The 13,793-nt window shown below is 31.7% G+C and overlaps 1 protein-coding gene across 1 annotated transcript; it reads right to left on the bottom strand.

The window, feature by feature from the left end:
• Positions 1–194: 194 nt before the first annotated feature.
• LOC119601470 (putative dual specificity tyrosine-phosphorylation-regulated kinase 3 homolog) lies at positions 195–3,410 on the bottom strand. The gene is made up of 2 exons (XM_037952417.1): positions 2,621–3,410; positions 195–2,543 (listed from the first exon to the last, which is right to left on the bottom strand). The coding sequence occupies exon 2, from the start codon at positions 2,410–2,412 to the stop codon at positions 334–336; it is 2,079 nt and encodes a 692-aa protein (XP_037808345.1). The 5' UTR covers positions 2,413–2,543; positions 2,621–3,410; the 3' UTR covers positions 195–333.
• Between the last annotated feature and the right edge of the window lie 10,383 nt (positions 3,411–13,793).

Genomic DNA, 13,793 nt, shown 5'->3' with positions numbered 1-13,793 from the left:
TTATTCTTTTCCAAATTTTTAAGAAGTTTTATTTCTTACGTATGATTTGGTTGATGAAAAACTTGCAGTTTTACGTAGTGGGTATATATAGTTTTTTGTAGCTCTGTATATGTTTAAATAGAAAAGCCATATTACTCATCATACATTAGTTAAAAGTACGGTGAACCCCAAATCGAAATTTAAATACTTTGTAGTGATTTTGCAAAAACATTGTATATTTTTTGTCAGAGAAAATGAATTATTTTGCAATTTGAATAAGTAACCATATTATTCAGACATTAACAATACACGCACTGAGACATACATATATAAAATATAAATTAATGTTTAAAACTATTTATCTTTCTGCAGAGTAGATGAGAGTTTCGATGCATACTCACTTCCGCATCTATGGGCAGCATTCGATATAAGAGAAATCGAAGATGTATAGAGAATGTTGGAAGCTTTTGCTGGAGCAGATGTAGCTGTTGTATCTTTTACATGTTCGCTCGTTCCTATTTCTGAAGATGATGATAATTTACTATTCATTTTACTGCTGTTTCTGTTTTGAGCTATATTTGCATGTTGAGAGTCCCATAATTGATCTGACGTGACATTCGAAATAATTGATGAGGCTAAAGTTGCTGCTGCAGATCCAGTTTTAGTGAAGCAGTCGTCAATATTGTTATCGGTGCTGAGATCATTAGTTGTAGAAGTACTTTCGTCAGCTCCTCGGCTGTTTCCGCTTTCATTACTTATATTTGTTGTAGGAGATTTGTTGTTATCACTAATATTCCCCACACAGCTGCTAACACTCATACCACTTCCATTTTGGTTATTTGGAGGTCTAGGTAGTCGTCTTCGTAACCAAGGATGCTTGAGAGCTTCTGCGGGCGTAAGTCTTTTCTCAGGATCCCATTCCAAGCATCCTCGAATAAAGTTCAAAAAAAGTGCATCTTTGCATCCATCTAAGGCCTTAGAAAAACTTTTTGAACATGGTGGTCCACGTGCCTTACCGCGTCTAGACTGGCCACCTATTAAAACGACCATACCGTCAGCCATAGTTCGAACTGTGCAATATCTTGGATAACCATCAGGGTTAAAGAAAACTTTGGCGCGTTTTGAGTTTGTTAACAAGTTTTTCGGTGGCATACCTAATACTTCGATAATGCACGCCAATTGATCGGCTTCATTTTCTCCTGGGAATAAGGCGTGTCCAGATAGCAGCTCAGCTAATATACATCCAAGTGACCACATGTCAATAGCACGTCCATATTTCGCACCCAATATGACCTCGGGAGCCCTGTAAAATCTCGACTGAATATAGGTGTACACCCGTTGACTCTCATAACATGATGATCCGAAGTCAATAACTTTAATGCCAGAGCGTCCCTGTTGTTTTAGTAAGACATTTTCCGGTTTCATATCACAATGGATTATTTCATTCTTGTACAGTGCATCTAAGCATTGTAAAAGTGAATGTGCAAATTTTCGAACCAATTGCAGGCTAAATCCTTTAAAGCCATTTTTCTTTATTAGTTCGTACAAATTGATATTAAGCAATTCAAATGTAATGCACATATGATTACGAAATGTAAAATAATCGTACATATGAATTATATTCATGGTGTTGTACTTATCCTGCCGCCTCAAGTGATGAAGAATTCGAATTTCCTCTTGGGCCTGGCGATGGAATCGCCTTTCGTTGCGAACTATTTTAAGGGCTACATGTTCATGAGTTTTGTGATCATATGCCTTAATTACTTGACCAAAACTTCCCTTGCCAATAATCTTTAGCATTTCATAACGGTATGCTACATGGTCATGTGGGACGTGAATGTAAGCACCTTGCTCGTTATCATAGTCAGAGTTATTGGGACCGAAGACACCAGGACGTTTTTTTGCATTTGCTCCAATGAAATAGATCTGTGGATAAGAAAGAATTTCAGTTCTTTCATATGGTGTTAATTTATGCATATATAGAATCATCACTTGCTGCGGCGATACAACCAGTGGTTTTGGTTTTTCTGTCAAAGCGCTTTTCTCCTGTCCAGACATTAAAATTTGTTCGTGAAATGAAAACGGTTCCATTGAATTGTTAGAAATTGGTACAAATACAACATTTCCATTACTGGCAGCATCAGCAGAGTATTCTTTACTAGAATTATTAGCTATGACTCCGGCATTTTTTATTGTCAATGTATTGGTCGAAATAGCAGAAGCATTTGGAGAAGCAGCACTTTCAATTGGGCATGATTGTTTGCTAGGTTGTGGTGGGTTTGTTAATGATAACGTTTTCATCTTAATTAATGAAGATTGAGCTGATGTGATTGATTTACTATGATGATTCGGCGAATTAATATTTCTAGTTTCTAGTAATGATGATGGCGTTTTTTCTTTTGTAGAAGGCAATGATAGTACTGGTTGTGACATGGACCTTGAAAAGTAGCTGCCAATGTCGCCAATTTACGGATTCTTAAATAATTCTTAACGATAAACAAATTTGTAGTGACTCGCTTCACTTTTAACTGATTCGTTGATTGTTTTCTATTACTTTGATGGAGCTGAGTTTGTAAAACAATCATATTCAATGTATGATTAATGTATAATTAGCTGAGATCAGGATTTATAAAACTAATACCTGTAATATCTTTCTTTGACTGTATGTTAAATGAGTCTCCACACTTTTCTTTATTGGTAACAATATCTGAACAAATTGGCTTGGATATTTCCTCGTACATAGGTAAATAAGCTTTTCCGGTACGACACTAAGGATGGCACAGTAGCGGTTGATTTTCAGCTAAAAATTATTACCAGTTTTTGTCACATCACAAGTGCTTTTCCACAAGACAAAATATTGCTTATTTAGATATTCTGATTCCGTAATTAAAAAGTTACGTTTTAAATATCAGATTAAATTGAATTTTGATCTGCATATGTACTTTTAAGTTGTTTTGTTTCTTTTTTCTTTTATAAATGGCATTTCATTCAATCTTTCTTCATATTGATTATTGTTGAGTATCTCGTGGTAGTGATGATGGATTTTTGTATGTATATAAAAAAAATGTTTTACTATCGTTTTATGTCAGTAAAACAAACTATTTGCACAGTAAACTCTTATATTATGAAACTTCAGGATCCTGTTCTCGTCATCGTGGTTATTTACCTCCTGCCCCGACCATAAATCTTCCGAAGAAAATGTTTTACAGTTTTTCATCTAATCTTGACTGCATTAAGTTTAACTTAAGAATTATACAATTCGAGAAAATAAGTCCAATTTCAGCAGCTTCTTTTTTGGGCTGATACAATACATAAAGATTAAATTTTCAGTTCTCTTCTAGCAATTATTTCCAATTGTATTAAAAAATTAATTTTTCACAGAAAAATTTTAACCCTTTGATATAGAGGTGTCAATATATTGAATACTCGATTACTCTGTACTCAAGATGTACTGCTTTTTTCTGAATACAACAACAAATTATATTTTAATAAAAGTTCAACTACAATTATATTACAAATTATTTTGAAGTAATTTTATAAGAAACATTTTCTTATATATAATATATTTAAATTTTTTAAAACTAAAAACCTTTACTTAAATATAGCTATAATTAATATATTGCTAAGTACCGAGTACTCAGAAAAGTAGTACTCATGTTTTACAACTCTATATCTACAACAAAAGTGTATATAAAAAGTTTGAAAAATCTCCTTAATGGCTGGTACGCACCTCAAGTTTAATTTTATTTCGTCTCCATGTCACCCTTGTCTATACTTGATAAATATTTATCACAATGCCTAGCAAAACGTCGAAATCATAGCTGACCACTATTTGTTTATATCGATGAACATGGGAAACAAATGATATTTTTATCACGGCAAACCACAATTTATTTTACCCAAGTAAATTTTGTGTATAAACAATTTTGTTATCTAATCAATTGTTCTGAAAACTTTGTCATATCGATGCTATAACGCTAATAAATGGTGACTATACCTGATAATTTTTTATCATGTTAACAATTTAACGTTTAGCATAACAAAAATCAAATCTAGACACGGGCTAACATTAAACTAACGGTTTTTAAATCAACAAACAAAATATCGTGCAAAGTACAATCGTACAGTGGTATACTAATAATTGTATCTAGCTCAAAAGAAAAATTTGTCAAAACAATAATTAAATTGGATATTTTATGCCCAGTTCGCAGGAAGAATTGAATTACTTAATTCGGCTTCTGAATTACAATAGACAATTAACCCGTTTTTCACGACACATTCGTAATTCCTCTGCAAAAATAAAACGAAGTACTTCCAAATGAACAACGTTTATCACCACTTCAAGAGAAGCACTAAGTGAATTTTTTTACCTTCTGAGGAAGTGATGTTTAAAGACTTCCGAAGAAGCGAAAATAATTCTGTTTTTTCAATGTTGAAGATACATTTTTTGTTCTTACATTTTTATGGGATAAATATTTTTTTTGGGCTCTTGTAATAAATGTGTATATTATCCTTATTAATGTTAATATTATTTAAGTCAAATTAGTTGTATTCTATAATACTACAATTTCACTTCCGAATAACTTCCAAAAAAGACCATACAAATTATTTCTTGAGAATGACTTCAGAAGTAGTGAATTTGGAATCCAATAAAAAGGACATCACTCCTATGAGAAGTCCGTGTTAAAATCATCACTTCTTCAGGTCTTTTTCAGTACATTCATGGAGTAAATTCTACTTCTTTTTCGCTTCTTTGGAAGTTCTTTATTTGCTGGATCGTTTTAACAGTTTACCGCCATGTTGTTTTTTTAATTCATTATTTTGTTATTTTTTGGAATACGTGTGTGTATGATACAAAAATACGTTTGTTATATTGTTTTAACAAATTTAGTAATATATTTTCTATTTTTTTGTAATTTAATTTTTTATTTGTCTTCAGCAAATGAATACAAACTGCTGATTATGATAAATACCAGGTAAAAACAAGTAAGAAATTATAGTCGGGCGAGGCCGACCATATAATACCCTACACCTGTTACAAAAATAAAATGTGATTTAGTTTTCATAATAAAGCATTTAAGTTGACTTGTGTCAGATACATATACTTAAGCCATTTATTGTTGAATAAAATTGTTGACATTTAAGTCAAATTTTGAAGGGGGATTTGTATAGGGGCTATGGTCAAATGAGACCCTATAATTATAAAATTCATGCGAGTCATCAAGGCTAGTATAGAACTTGGTTTTGCAGCTTTTTGTCGAGATACGAGTATATTAAACATAATTATAAACTTAAAATCCCTATTCGTCGTTTTCAGTTGTATGGGGTCTAGGTGAAATAATGGACCGATGTTAACCATTTTCAATAGGCTTCGTCTCTGGGACAATAGAAGATCATGTACCAAATTTCATTGAATTATCTTCAAAATTGAGACCTGTAGTTTGATTACAAGGTTTACAAGCCCTATTCGAGGGCTCAGTTGTATGGGGGCTAGGTGAAATAATGGACCAATATTAACCATTTTCAATAGGCTTCGTCCCTGGGCCAATAGAAGATCATGTGCCAAATTTCATTGAATTATCTTCAAAATTGCGACCTGTAGTTTGATTACAAGGTTTACATGGACGGACGGACAGACGGACGGACATAGCTAAATCGACTCAGAAAATGATTCTAAGCCGATTGGTATACTTTAAGGTGGGTATAGGACCAATATTATTGTGCGTTACAAACATTAGCACAAATCCAATATACCCTCCCCACTAAAGTGGTGTAGGGTATAATTAGAGATGACAGTCATTCATACGTAATTCGTAGGCACTACAAACAGAATTATCACAGGGTATACAGAGGCGTCACGAGCAAAAAACTATTTCCCTCTCTTTCGCACAAAACGAATTCAATAATTTTTTTTAGCTGTATATATATATACCTCTTCTCACCAAACAATTTCAAAATCAAACAAAAGCTGATTTTAGACTTTTTTAAATGTCAAAAGTGACACCTCTGTATACTTTGTGAGAATTATGCAAGCACAGCTTGTATATATGGGGAAATAAGCTGAGATTTCTTAAATTGCGTTCTGTATTTATTTATAAAATTTGAATTCAACCCGTTCTTGGTGGTAAAAAAGGAGCTTAAATATCAAAGATCTTGAATTTAAAACTAAAATTTCAAGGAATATAAAAATTTCGATATACTGCAAAAAATAAAACAGAATCTTTTTAAACGAGGGAAATAAAATATGTTTTTTATTTCATTATTTTTTCTAAAATCTAATTCGTTTATTTTATGGAAAAAATTACAAAGAATATTCTTTCTGATGTTTTAATATGGTGCATTTTATCTGAACTTACGTTACAGTAGACTACCTAAAATTCAAACTGATTTTCAAATTTTTTAGGTTTTGTGAACCACCAAGAACAGGTCGAATTGCAAAATAGCGAAATATTGCTCGAAATTTGGCCCAAAATTCGGTGGATTGTCCTTATCTATAAGTGGGTTCAAAACTTTTTCTTCTCGAAATCTTCTCAAAAACAAATTTTTTAGATAATTTAACCATTAGAAGACATTTCTTTCAATATCTGAAATTTTTTTTAAGAAAAAATTGGAAGAATTGAGCTTTCAGGATCCATATGGTTAATCAAGTTTCGAAAAAACAAATGTTAACATAAAAATTAAAGTAAAAAGTATACTTTTATATTAAAAATTTCATTTATAATTAAAATTTTTAAAAATGATAACAAAACGTAGTTTAATAAATCTCAGCTTATGTCCCCAGTGTAATACTGTGTCTATTATTTTTTGCAATGCCATATTTTTTAAATACCAAAACACTTACAAACTCCATTTATCACAGGAAAGTAGACCTAAGTTTTATACCCCATTTACACATACACGAAATCTAGTACTTATGAGATTTCGAGCCAAATCTACTTTATTTTAACTAGATTTCCCATACAAAACAAAATCTACTTCATAACTAGATTTCGTTAAAATCTACTCAAAATCTAACGCTTGTATTTATAAAAAATCTTATTTTGCTTTTAATCAGGGTACGATTTAAATAATTAATTTTCCGGCGAATAAATCTATTCGACTCGCGAGTTTAATTTTTAAACTCGCGATAAGAGTTGAAAATTTAAAGAGCGTAAAATAGAACTCGCTCGCGATTCGAGTCAAAAAGAGTTAATCGCGAGTTTTATAATTTTGTAAATGGAATAAATGTAAATTTATAAGGCATAATCAATTTATATAGAAATATGACATAACCAAATAAGTTTCCCATTAGAATTATGTACACAAATACATATGTACGTACATTATTTGCTGCAAAGTAGGAGACACTTCGTACGTACATACATACATACATACATACATACATACATACATACAACATACATACATACATACATACATACATACATACATACATACATACATACATACATACATACATACATACATACATACATACATACATACATACATACATACATACATACATACATACATACATACATACATACATACATACATACATACATACATACATACATACATACATACATACATACATACATACATACATACATACATACATACATACATACATACATACATACATACATACATACATACATACATACATACATACATACATACATACATACATACATACATACATACATCATTCAACACGTGTTTTATTATCTTCATAATAAAATTTTCCAAACCATTTGATTCACAATCAATAATCTAACTGCCTGTTTCACAATATCGACAACATTTTCTTTCTTATAAATATATTGAAAACAAAAACAAAATTTTTAATTTATTTGTTGTTTTCACTATATTTGTAAGAAAGAAAATGATGAAGATCACTTGCATGTCCATCAATATACATATGTACATACATTACTACAGATAAAAAACACACATTTAAATAAAAAGGTAGACAATATATTTCTTATACTTTCCCACTTTTGCTTTGTCAGACCGTCATAAAACCTACGGCTACACAATCACACATACATAATTATTTCCCATATTAATGGTTCTTTTTTACTACCACAACAGAACCTGTTTCTTGCACACACAATTTGCTGATTTTCGGCTCGAATTTAACTCGAATTCAACTCGTTTTCCACTCGCTCGTAAGCGAGTTGAAAAAAACAAAAACATGTAAATATCGCTTACGAAGCGAATACAAAACACATAAAACTCTAATTAAAATTGTGCTCGCGTGTTGAAAAATAAAACTCGCGATTTTGAATTTTAAAACGAGCGATATAAATAAAATAGCGATCGCGAGCGATATTTTTACCTACCCTGCTTTTAATGCACCCAATAGTTAAAGCACACTTTAGCCTTAAAAACCATTAATAAAATTGTGATATTCATAAACAAATAATAAACGTATATTAACTATTGTGCTGATTTCTGTTTAAGTTGGCAGCACTGTACAATATGGCTGTCATTTTATGTGTTAGTGTTGCGTACAATTAGGATAAAATATTCGTTGATTCGGTTTTCTTAATTTCATATTTTTGTTTATAATAGATTTTTGACAATAAAAACAAACATTTAAGAAAAATAAATATATATATATATGGCTTTAATAAATGTCTATTTAGTTCAGATGTATAAATATAACATATAATTTCTAATAATTATTAAAAGTATCCGAATAACGGATATTTTGCGACAAAATATACATCACTATGACACATTTTCTTATTTTTACTTATTTTCCTTGTAATTTTTGCAAATATTGATAAATTTCTTTAATATTTGACTAATTTTAATGCCGGCGAATATATTTTGCATTAGTATAACACTAATCAATATAATTTACATGGTTAATTACTTTATGGCATTATATTTAACCAACAAACTTTGAAAAAGCCAAATCAAATGATTTTGTCCATCATTTGGTTGACAGACGGGCACTTCCAAATTGCCTAAAAATAGTGCTTGACAATTGGAATATTGTCAAATATTCATGCATTAATCCAATAATGCCTAGATTTGAGTTTTTTCCTCAAAATATAATCGTTTAAAAATTTTCTGGGATTTTATTTACAAATTTGTAAACGTTAAAATTAGAATTTTTAGATTTTATTTTAAAAGAGACCATAATTAGTTTTCGCAATCAACATAAATTACCGGAAAAATCTTTATCTGAGAAAAAAATTGTTAAAAATCAACTTATTGTTGGCTTAAAGAAGGGTCGAGCCTACAATAAAATTTTTCTAATTGTCAATGGTTTATTGAAGGTGTTTTAAGCTATTTCACGTTTATAAATACGATTTTCCTGAATTTTGCCTAAAATTGTTTAATAAACCTAAAATAAGTTTTTATAAATACAGCCGTAATAGTTTTTAGTGATGCAACTCTGTTTTTTCCTAAATAATACTAAAAAATACGACACTACACAAGAAAAAAGAGGAAAACAAAACAAACAAAAAAAATTAAAATGTCGACAAAATTTTTATAAATTGAAAAACATGAATGAAAAGTTAATCTAAAATAAAAGGTAATGTTATATTTAAATATCTATTTTTTTATTTTAAATGGAATTTTGATAAATATCCCATTTTTCTTTCTTATTTTTCATATCACTCACTTTTTCAAGAAATATTAGAAAAAATGAAATCTTCTTAAATGTCAAGAATAGTAAGTGTAAACGGACTAGATTTGGAAAAAGATTTTAAATGAAATCTACTAGATTTCGTGTATGTGTAAATGGGGTATTGTTTAAGATACAAATCATCAAATTCTAACGGGTACTTTTTGAGAAAATTGAGTTTTCACTCCAAAATAAAGTCGTTTCTATTATTTTTTTCCACTGTATATATATATGTATATAATCATTGAAATTTAAAAAGAAATGCTTAAATTTCATGTATTCACCCTTTGAAGGGAGCGGCACCTCCCATATGAATTAAATACTAAATTCTTAAAATTTTGCACGAGAAACTTTAATATTCATCTGGGGGGCATGGATCCCCCATATGAATTAAATAGAAAAATTTGTATATCTGAGAAACTATTAGAGCTGGAAATTTTACATGAAGACCTTTGACATTCATGTGAACAATTAGAGAATTACTGGCGGACGTTCAATGGGGGGGCTTGGCATCTCCCATATGAATTAAATACAAAATTTCTTATGTCTGGGAACCTATTACATTTTTAAAATTTTTCATAGATCGCATTAAAATCTTAATTAACGTTCGGGCAAATTGGCGAATTGTAACAAACTATTGCAAATATAATCTTCAAAATAATGTTTAAATAAGGCCCTATTAAAATGTATGTCGTTGCAAAATATTTGAATATTTGCAGGCAATAAGTTCCAAAGTCAAATAGATTGTGTATAAAAGTGCCACGATGATGTCAGAGTTTTATATCTGACATGCATCAAATTCATTGACCAGAGAGAACTAAGTCCTCTTTTACATAGAGACTTTTCCACCTCGTAAATGAATAAATCTATTTTTTTTTAATATTTGTTATATTAAATTTTGTTTTAATTATTTAAGAAAATATTTATATAAAAAAATTTATGAATTTTGAAAAAAAAATAAATTTTTTACACCTTTAAAAGTTCTACATTACTTGCTAAAACGTATTAAATGCCTACGATTATATACGGATGCGAACTTTTTTCATGCTGCGACTACACAAGCTTTAGTGCCAGTTTATATGAGACTTTTTCTTAAGGGTGAGCACGCAAGCGTGTAGAGTTTGTTGGCAAAGGGGGGAAAGAAGAAAGGGAAGTAGCAAGACACTTACGAATCGTAATTTGAGGAGTTTTTTCGACATTGCTTTTGCCTCATGTTCGTGAATTTGCTATTTGCTTTATTTCTATTCTGCTCTCACAGCGTAAAGATCGAATATTAAAGAACAAATATTAAAAAAATAGATTTATTCATTTATAAAATATTTAAAACAATAAATTAAGAATTATAAAAATGGCAACTCTTACACTCATAATTTCAAAAATCAGGCATGCCTTAAAAGTCTCAATGTAAACATTCAAGATTTTACGAAGGGCATTTAAAAGAAAATTGTGAAAAGCCCAGGGGGAAAAGTCTCTATGTAAAAGAGGACTTAGTTCTCGCTGGTCAATGAATTTGATGCATGTCAGATATAAAACTCTGGCATCATCGTGGCACTTTTATACACAATCTATTTGACTTTGGAACTTATTGCCTGCAAATATTCAAATATTTTGCAACGACATATATTTTAATAGGGCCTTATTTAAACATTATTTTGAAGATTATATTTGCAATAGTTTGTTACAATTCGCCAATTTGTCCGAACGTTAATTAAGATTTTAATGAGATCTATGAAAAATTTTAAAAATGTAATAGGTTCCCAGACATAAGAAATTTTGTATTTAATTCATATGGGAGGTGCCAAGCCCCCCCCCCCATTGAACGTCCGCCAGTAATTCTCTAATTGTTCACATGAATGTCAAAGATCTTCATGTAAAATTTCCAGCTCTAATAGTTTCTCAGATATACAAATTTTTCTATTTAATTCATATGGTGGATCCATGCCCCCAGATGAATATTAAAGTTTTTCGTGCAAAATTTTAAGAATTTAGTATTTAATTCATATGGGAGGTGCCGCTCCCTTCATAGGTAGCCCGCCATTTTATTTCCCAAAATGTTAGGTAGGTAGGTTGATAGGAGGATGTATACTACATCAAATCCGAAGAAATACTGGAACTGAATGAATTATTTTTCAGTGTTCAGAAACTCAGTTTCCTGAACGTAATTCCTAAGAATCTTCCAATCAGTGTTAGTCAGGAATGTTATTTCTGGAATAACATCACTACTTGGATCCGGAATAACATCACTACTTGGATCTAACTTCGACGAATGCCTGGCAGTGGCAAAGAAAGTGCTCCAGAGTTTCACTGTCCTCTCCACATGCTCTACATTCGTCTGAATCTGCACGTCCAAATTTGCAGATATGTGCTCGTAATCCTGTGTGTCCACTCAGAATACGTACCATCATACTAACGTCTGACTTGCTCATTTTGAGGAAATTTTTCGTCTTGCTCTCATCAGGGTCACCCCATAGGATCTTCGTGGTTCTACCCACTGTTTCATTATTCCAAGAGGCCTTATGGGTTTCAAAGTTTCCGACATATTCTGTGTCTGGTATACGATCAGGGACGTTCGATGATTGTGTATAACCTTCCAATGTGTCCAGTATACATGACGTGTCCTATAACCGCTTTTGGCCAGTTCGCCTAAAGTAAAGAGCCGTTCGACTGTAAGCGCCGCCTCATATCTTAAATATGTTTCAATGGGCAGAATATCTAGCAACGTTTCCAGAGCCTTGGTTGAAGTAGTACACATGGCACCACTTATACCCAAGCAGCGTGTACGCTGAACTTCCTATAATAGTTTGATATTGCACTTTTTGTCTAAAGCAGTCCACCATATTATTGAAGCATAAGCTACAATTGGTCTAATTACACTTATGAAGAAAATTTGTCATAGTAGGACTAAGACCCCATTTCATGCCTATAGTTCTCCTAGATATCGTCCAGCACCGATGTGCCTTGTTGATCCTATCCTCTATGTGGTATCTCCATTTTAATTTCCGGTCGAGGATTACACCTAAGTACTTAACTTTGTCTGTCACTGGTATCTTCTTGTCCAGGAAGCAAGGTTCAGCATACATAGAAATATTTGTCTTTCGTTTTTGCCGGGTTAAATTTAGGCCTCTCGGTTGAGCCCAGCTCAAGGCCGTATTCAGAGCCTCCTCAGCTCTTCTAAACAAGTAATTTGGATCCTTTCCCTTTAAAAGTATTACGACATCGTCTGTATAGCAGATAGGTCTAAGTCCTTTCTCGGTTAGGGTCCTTAGGAGGCTATTAATCGTGGTAACCCAGAGTAAAGGTGATCCAGTTACGGAGCACCCGGTCAATTTAAAACTGGTCTAGGGATTGGATAAGGGTATCAGTGTGCATGTTATTGAAGGCGCCTTCGATTTCACCCTATGTAGTGGTCACCTTCGTTTAAAGCGGTTTCCACCGATCGTCCCTTTACATAAGCATGCTGCTTAAATTTTAGGTCTTTGTCGGGTATACTGCTTTTAACCATACTATCAACTATCCGTTCCAAGGTTTTAAGTAGGAAGGACGTAAGACTTATCGGTCGATAAGACTTAGGTGTCGAATAGTTAGGTTTCCCTGGTTTTGGTATAAATATTAACCTTTCATCCTGCCATTTTATGGGGGTATATGTGAATTTCAAGCATGCTGTGAATGCCCCTTTAACCATATCAGATGTAATAAAAGAAATAAAAGAAATTGTTTTTGGACGGATTCAATTCTCTTTATATGGATTTCGTATTGTGGATCCCAAACAACAGACGCATATTCCAATACTGGTCTCACAAGAGATGTGAACAATTGCTTTATGACATAAGGATCGTCAAATTCTTTTCCCCAGCGTTTGATGAAACCAAACACGCCTTCAGCTTTATTAATAATTTGCGAAATATGAGAATTGAAATTCAATTTGTCATCAAGTAGTACGCCTAGATCAAGAAAAACATCAACTTTATTAAGATGATACCCATAAATCGAATATCTACAGAGTACTGGACTTCGTCTGTAGAATGTCATTTGCTTACACTTTTTTAAATTCAGATCCATTAAATTATTATCGCACCATTTGCTGAAATTTTCAAGATCTTGTTAGTATTTGTACTTCTTTTTGTACTTTGTTTTTGTATTTTGTATTTTACCATAATTTTATAGGTATAAATATGACCATAGA

This window comes from Lucilia sericata, unplaced genomic scaffold (assembly GCF_015586225.1).
Source record: "Lucilia sericata isolate MDLA Ls3-8-SP2 unplaced genomic scaffold, ASM1558622v1 Contig000168F_arrow, whole genome shotgun sequence".
Taxonomy (NCBI): Eukaryota; Metazoa; Arthropoda; class Insecta; order Diptera; family Calliphoridae; genus Lucilia; species Lucilia sericata.
This window is presented reverse-complemented; position numbering and strand designations above follow the sequence as displayed.

Bases quoted from the DNA above. Each gene is read 5' to 3' on its own strand.
- LOC119601470 (XM_037952417.1), bottom strand. From the start codon at position 2,412: ATGTCACAACCAGTACTATCATTGCCTTCTACAAAAGAAAAAACGCCA.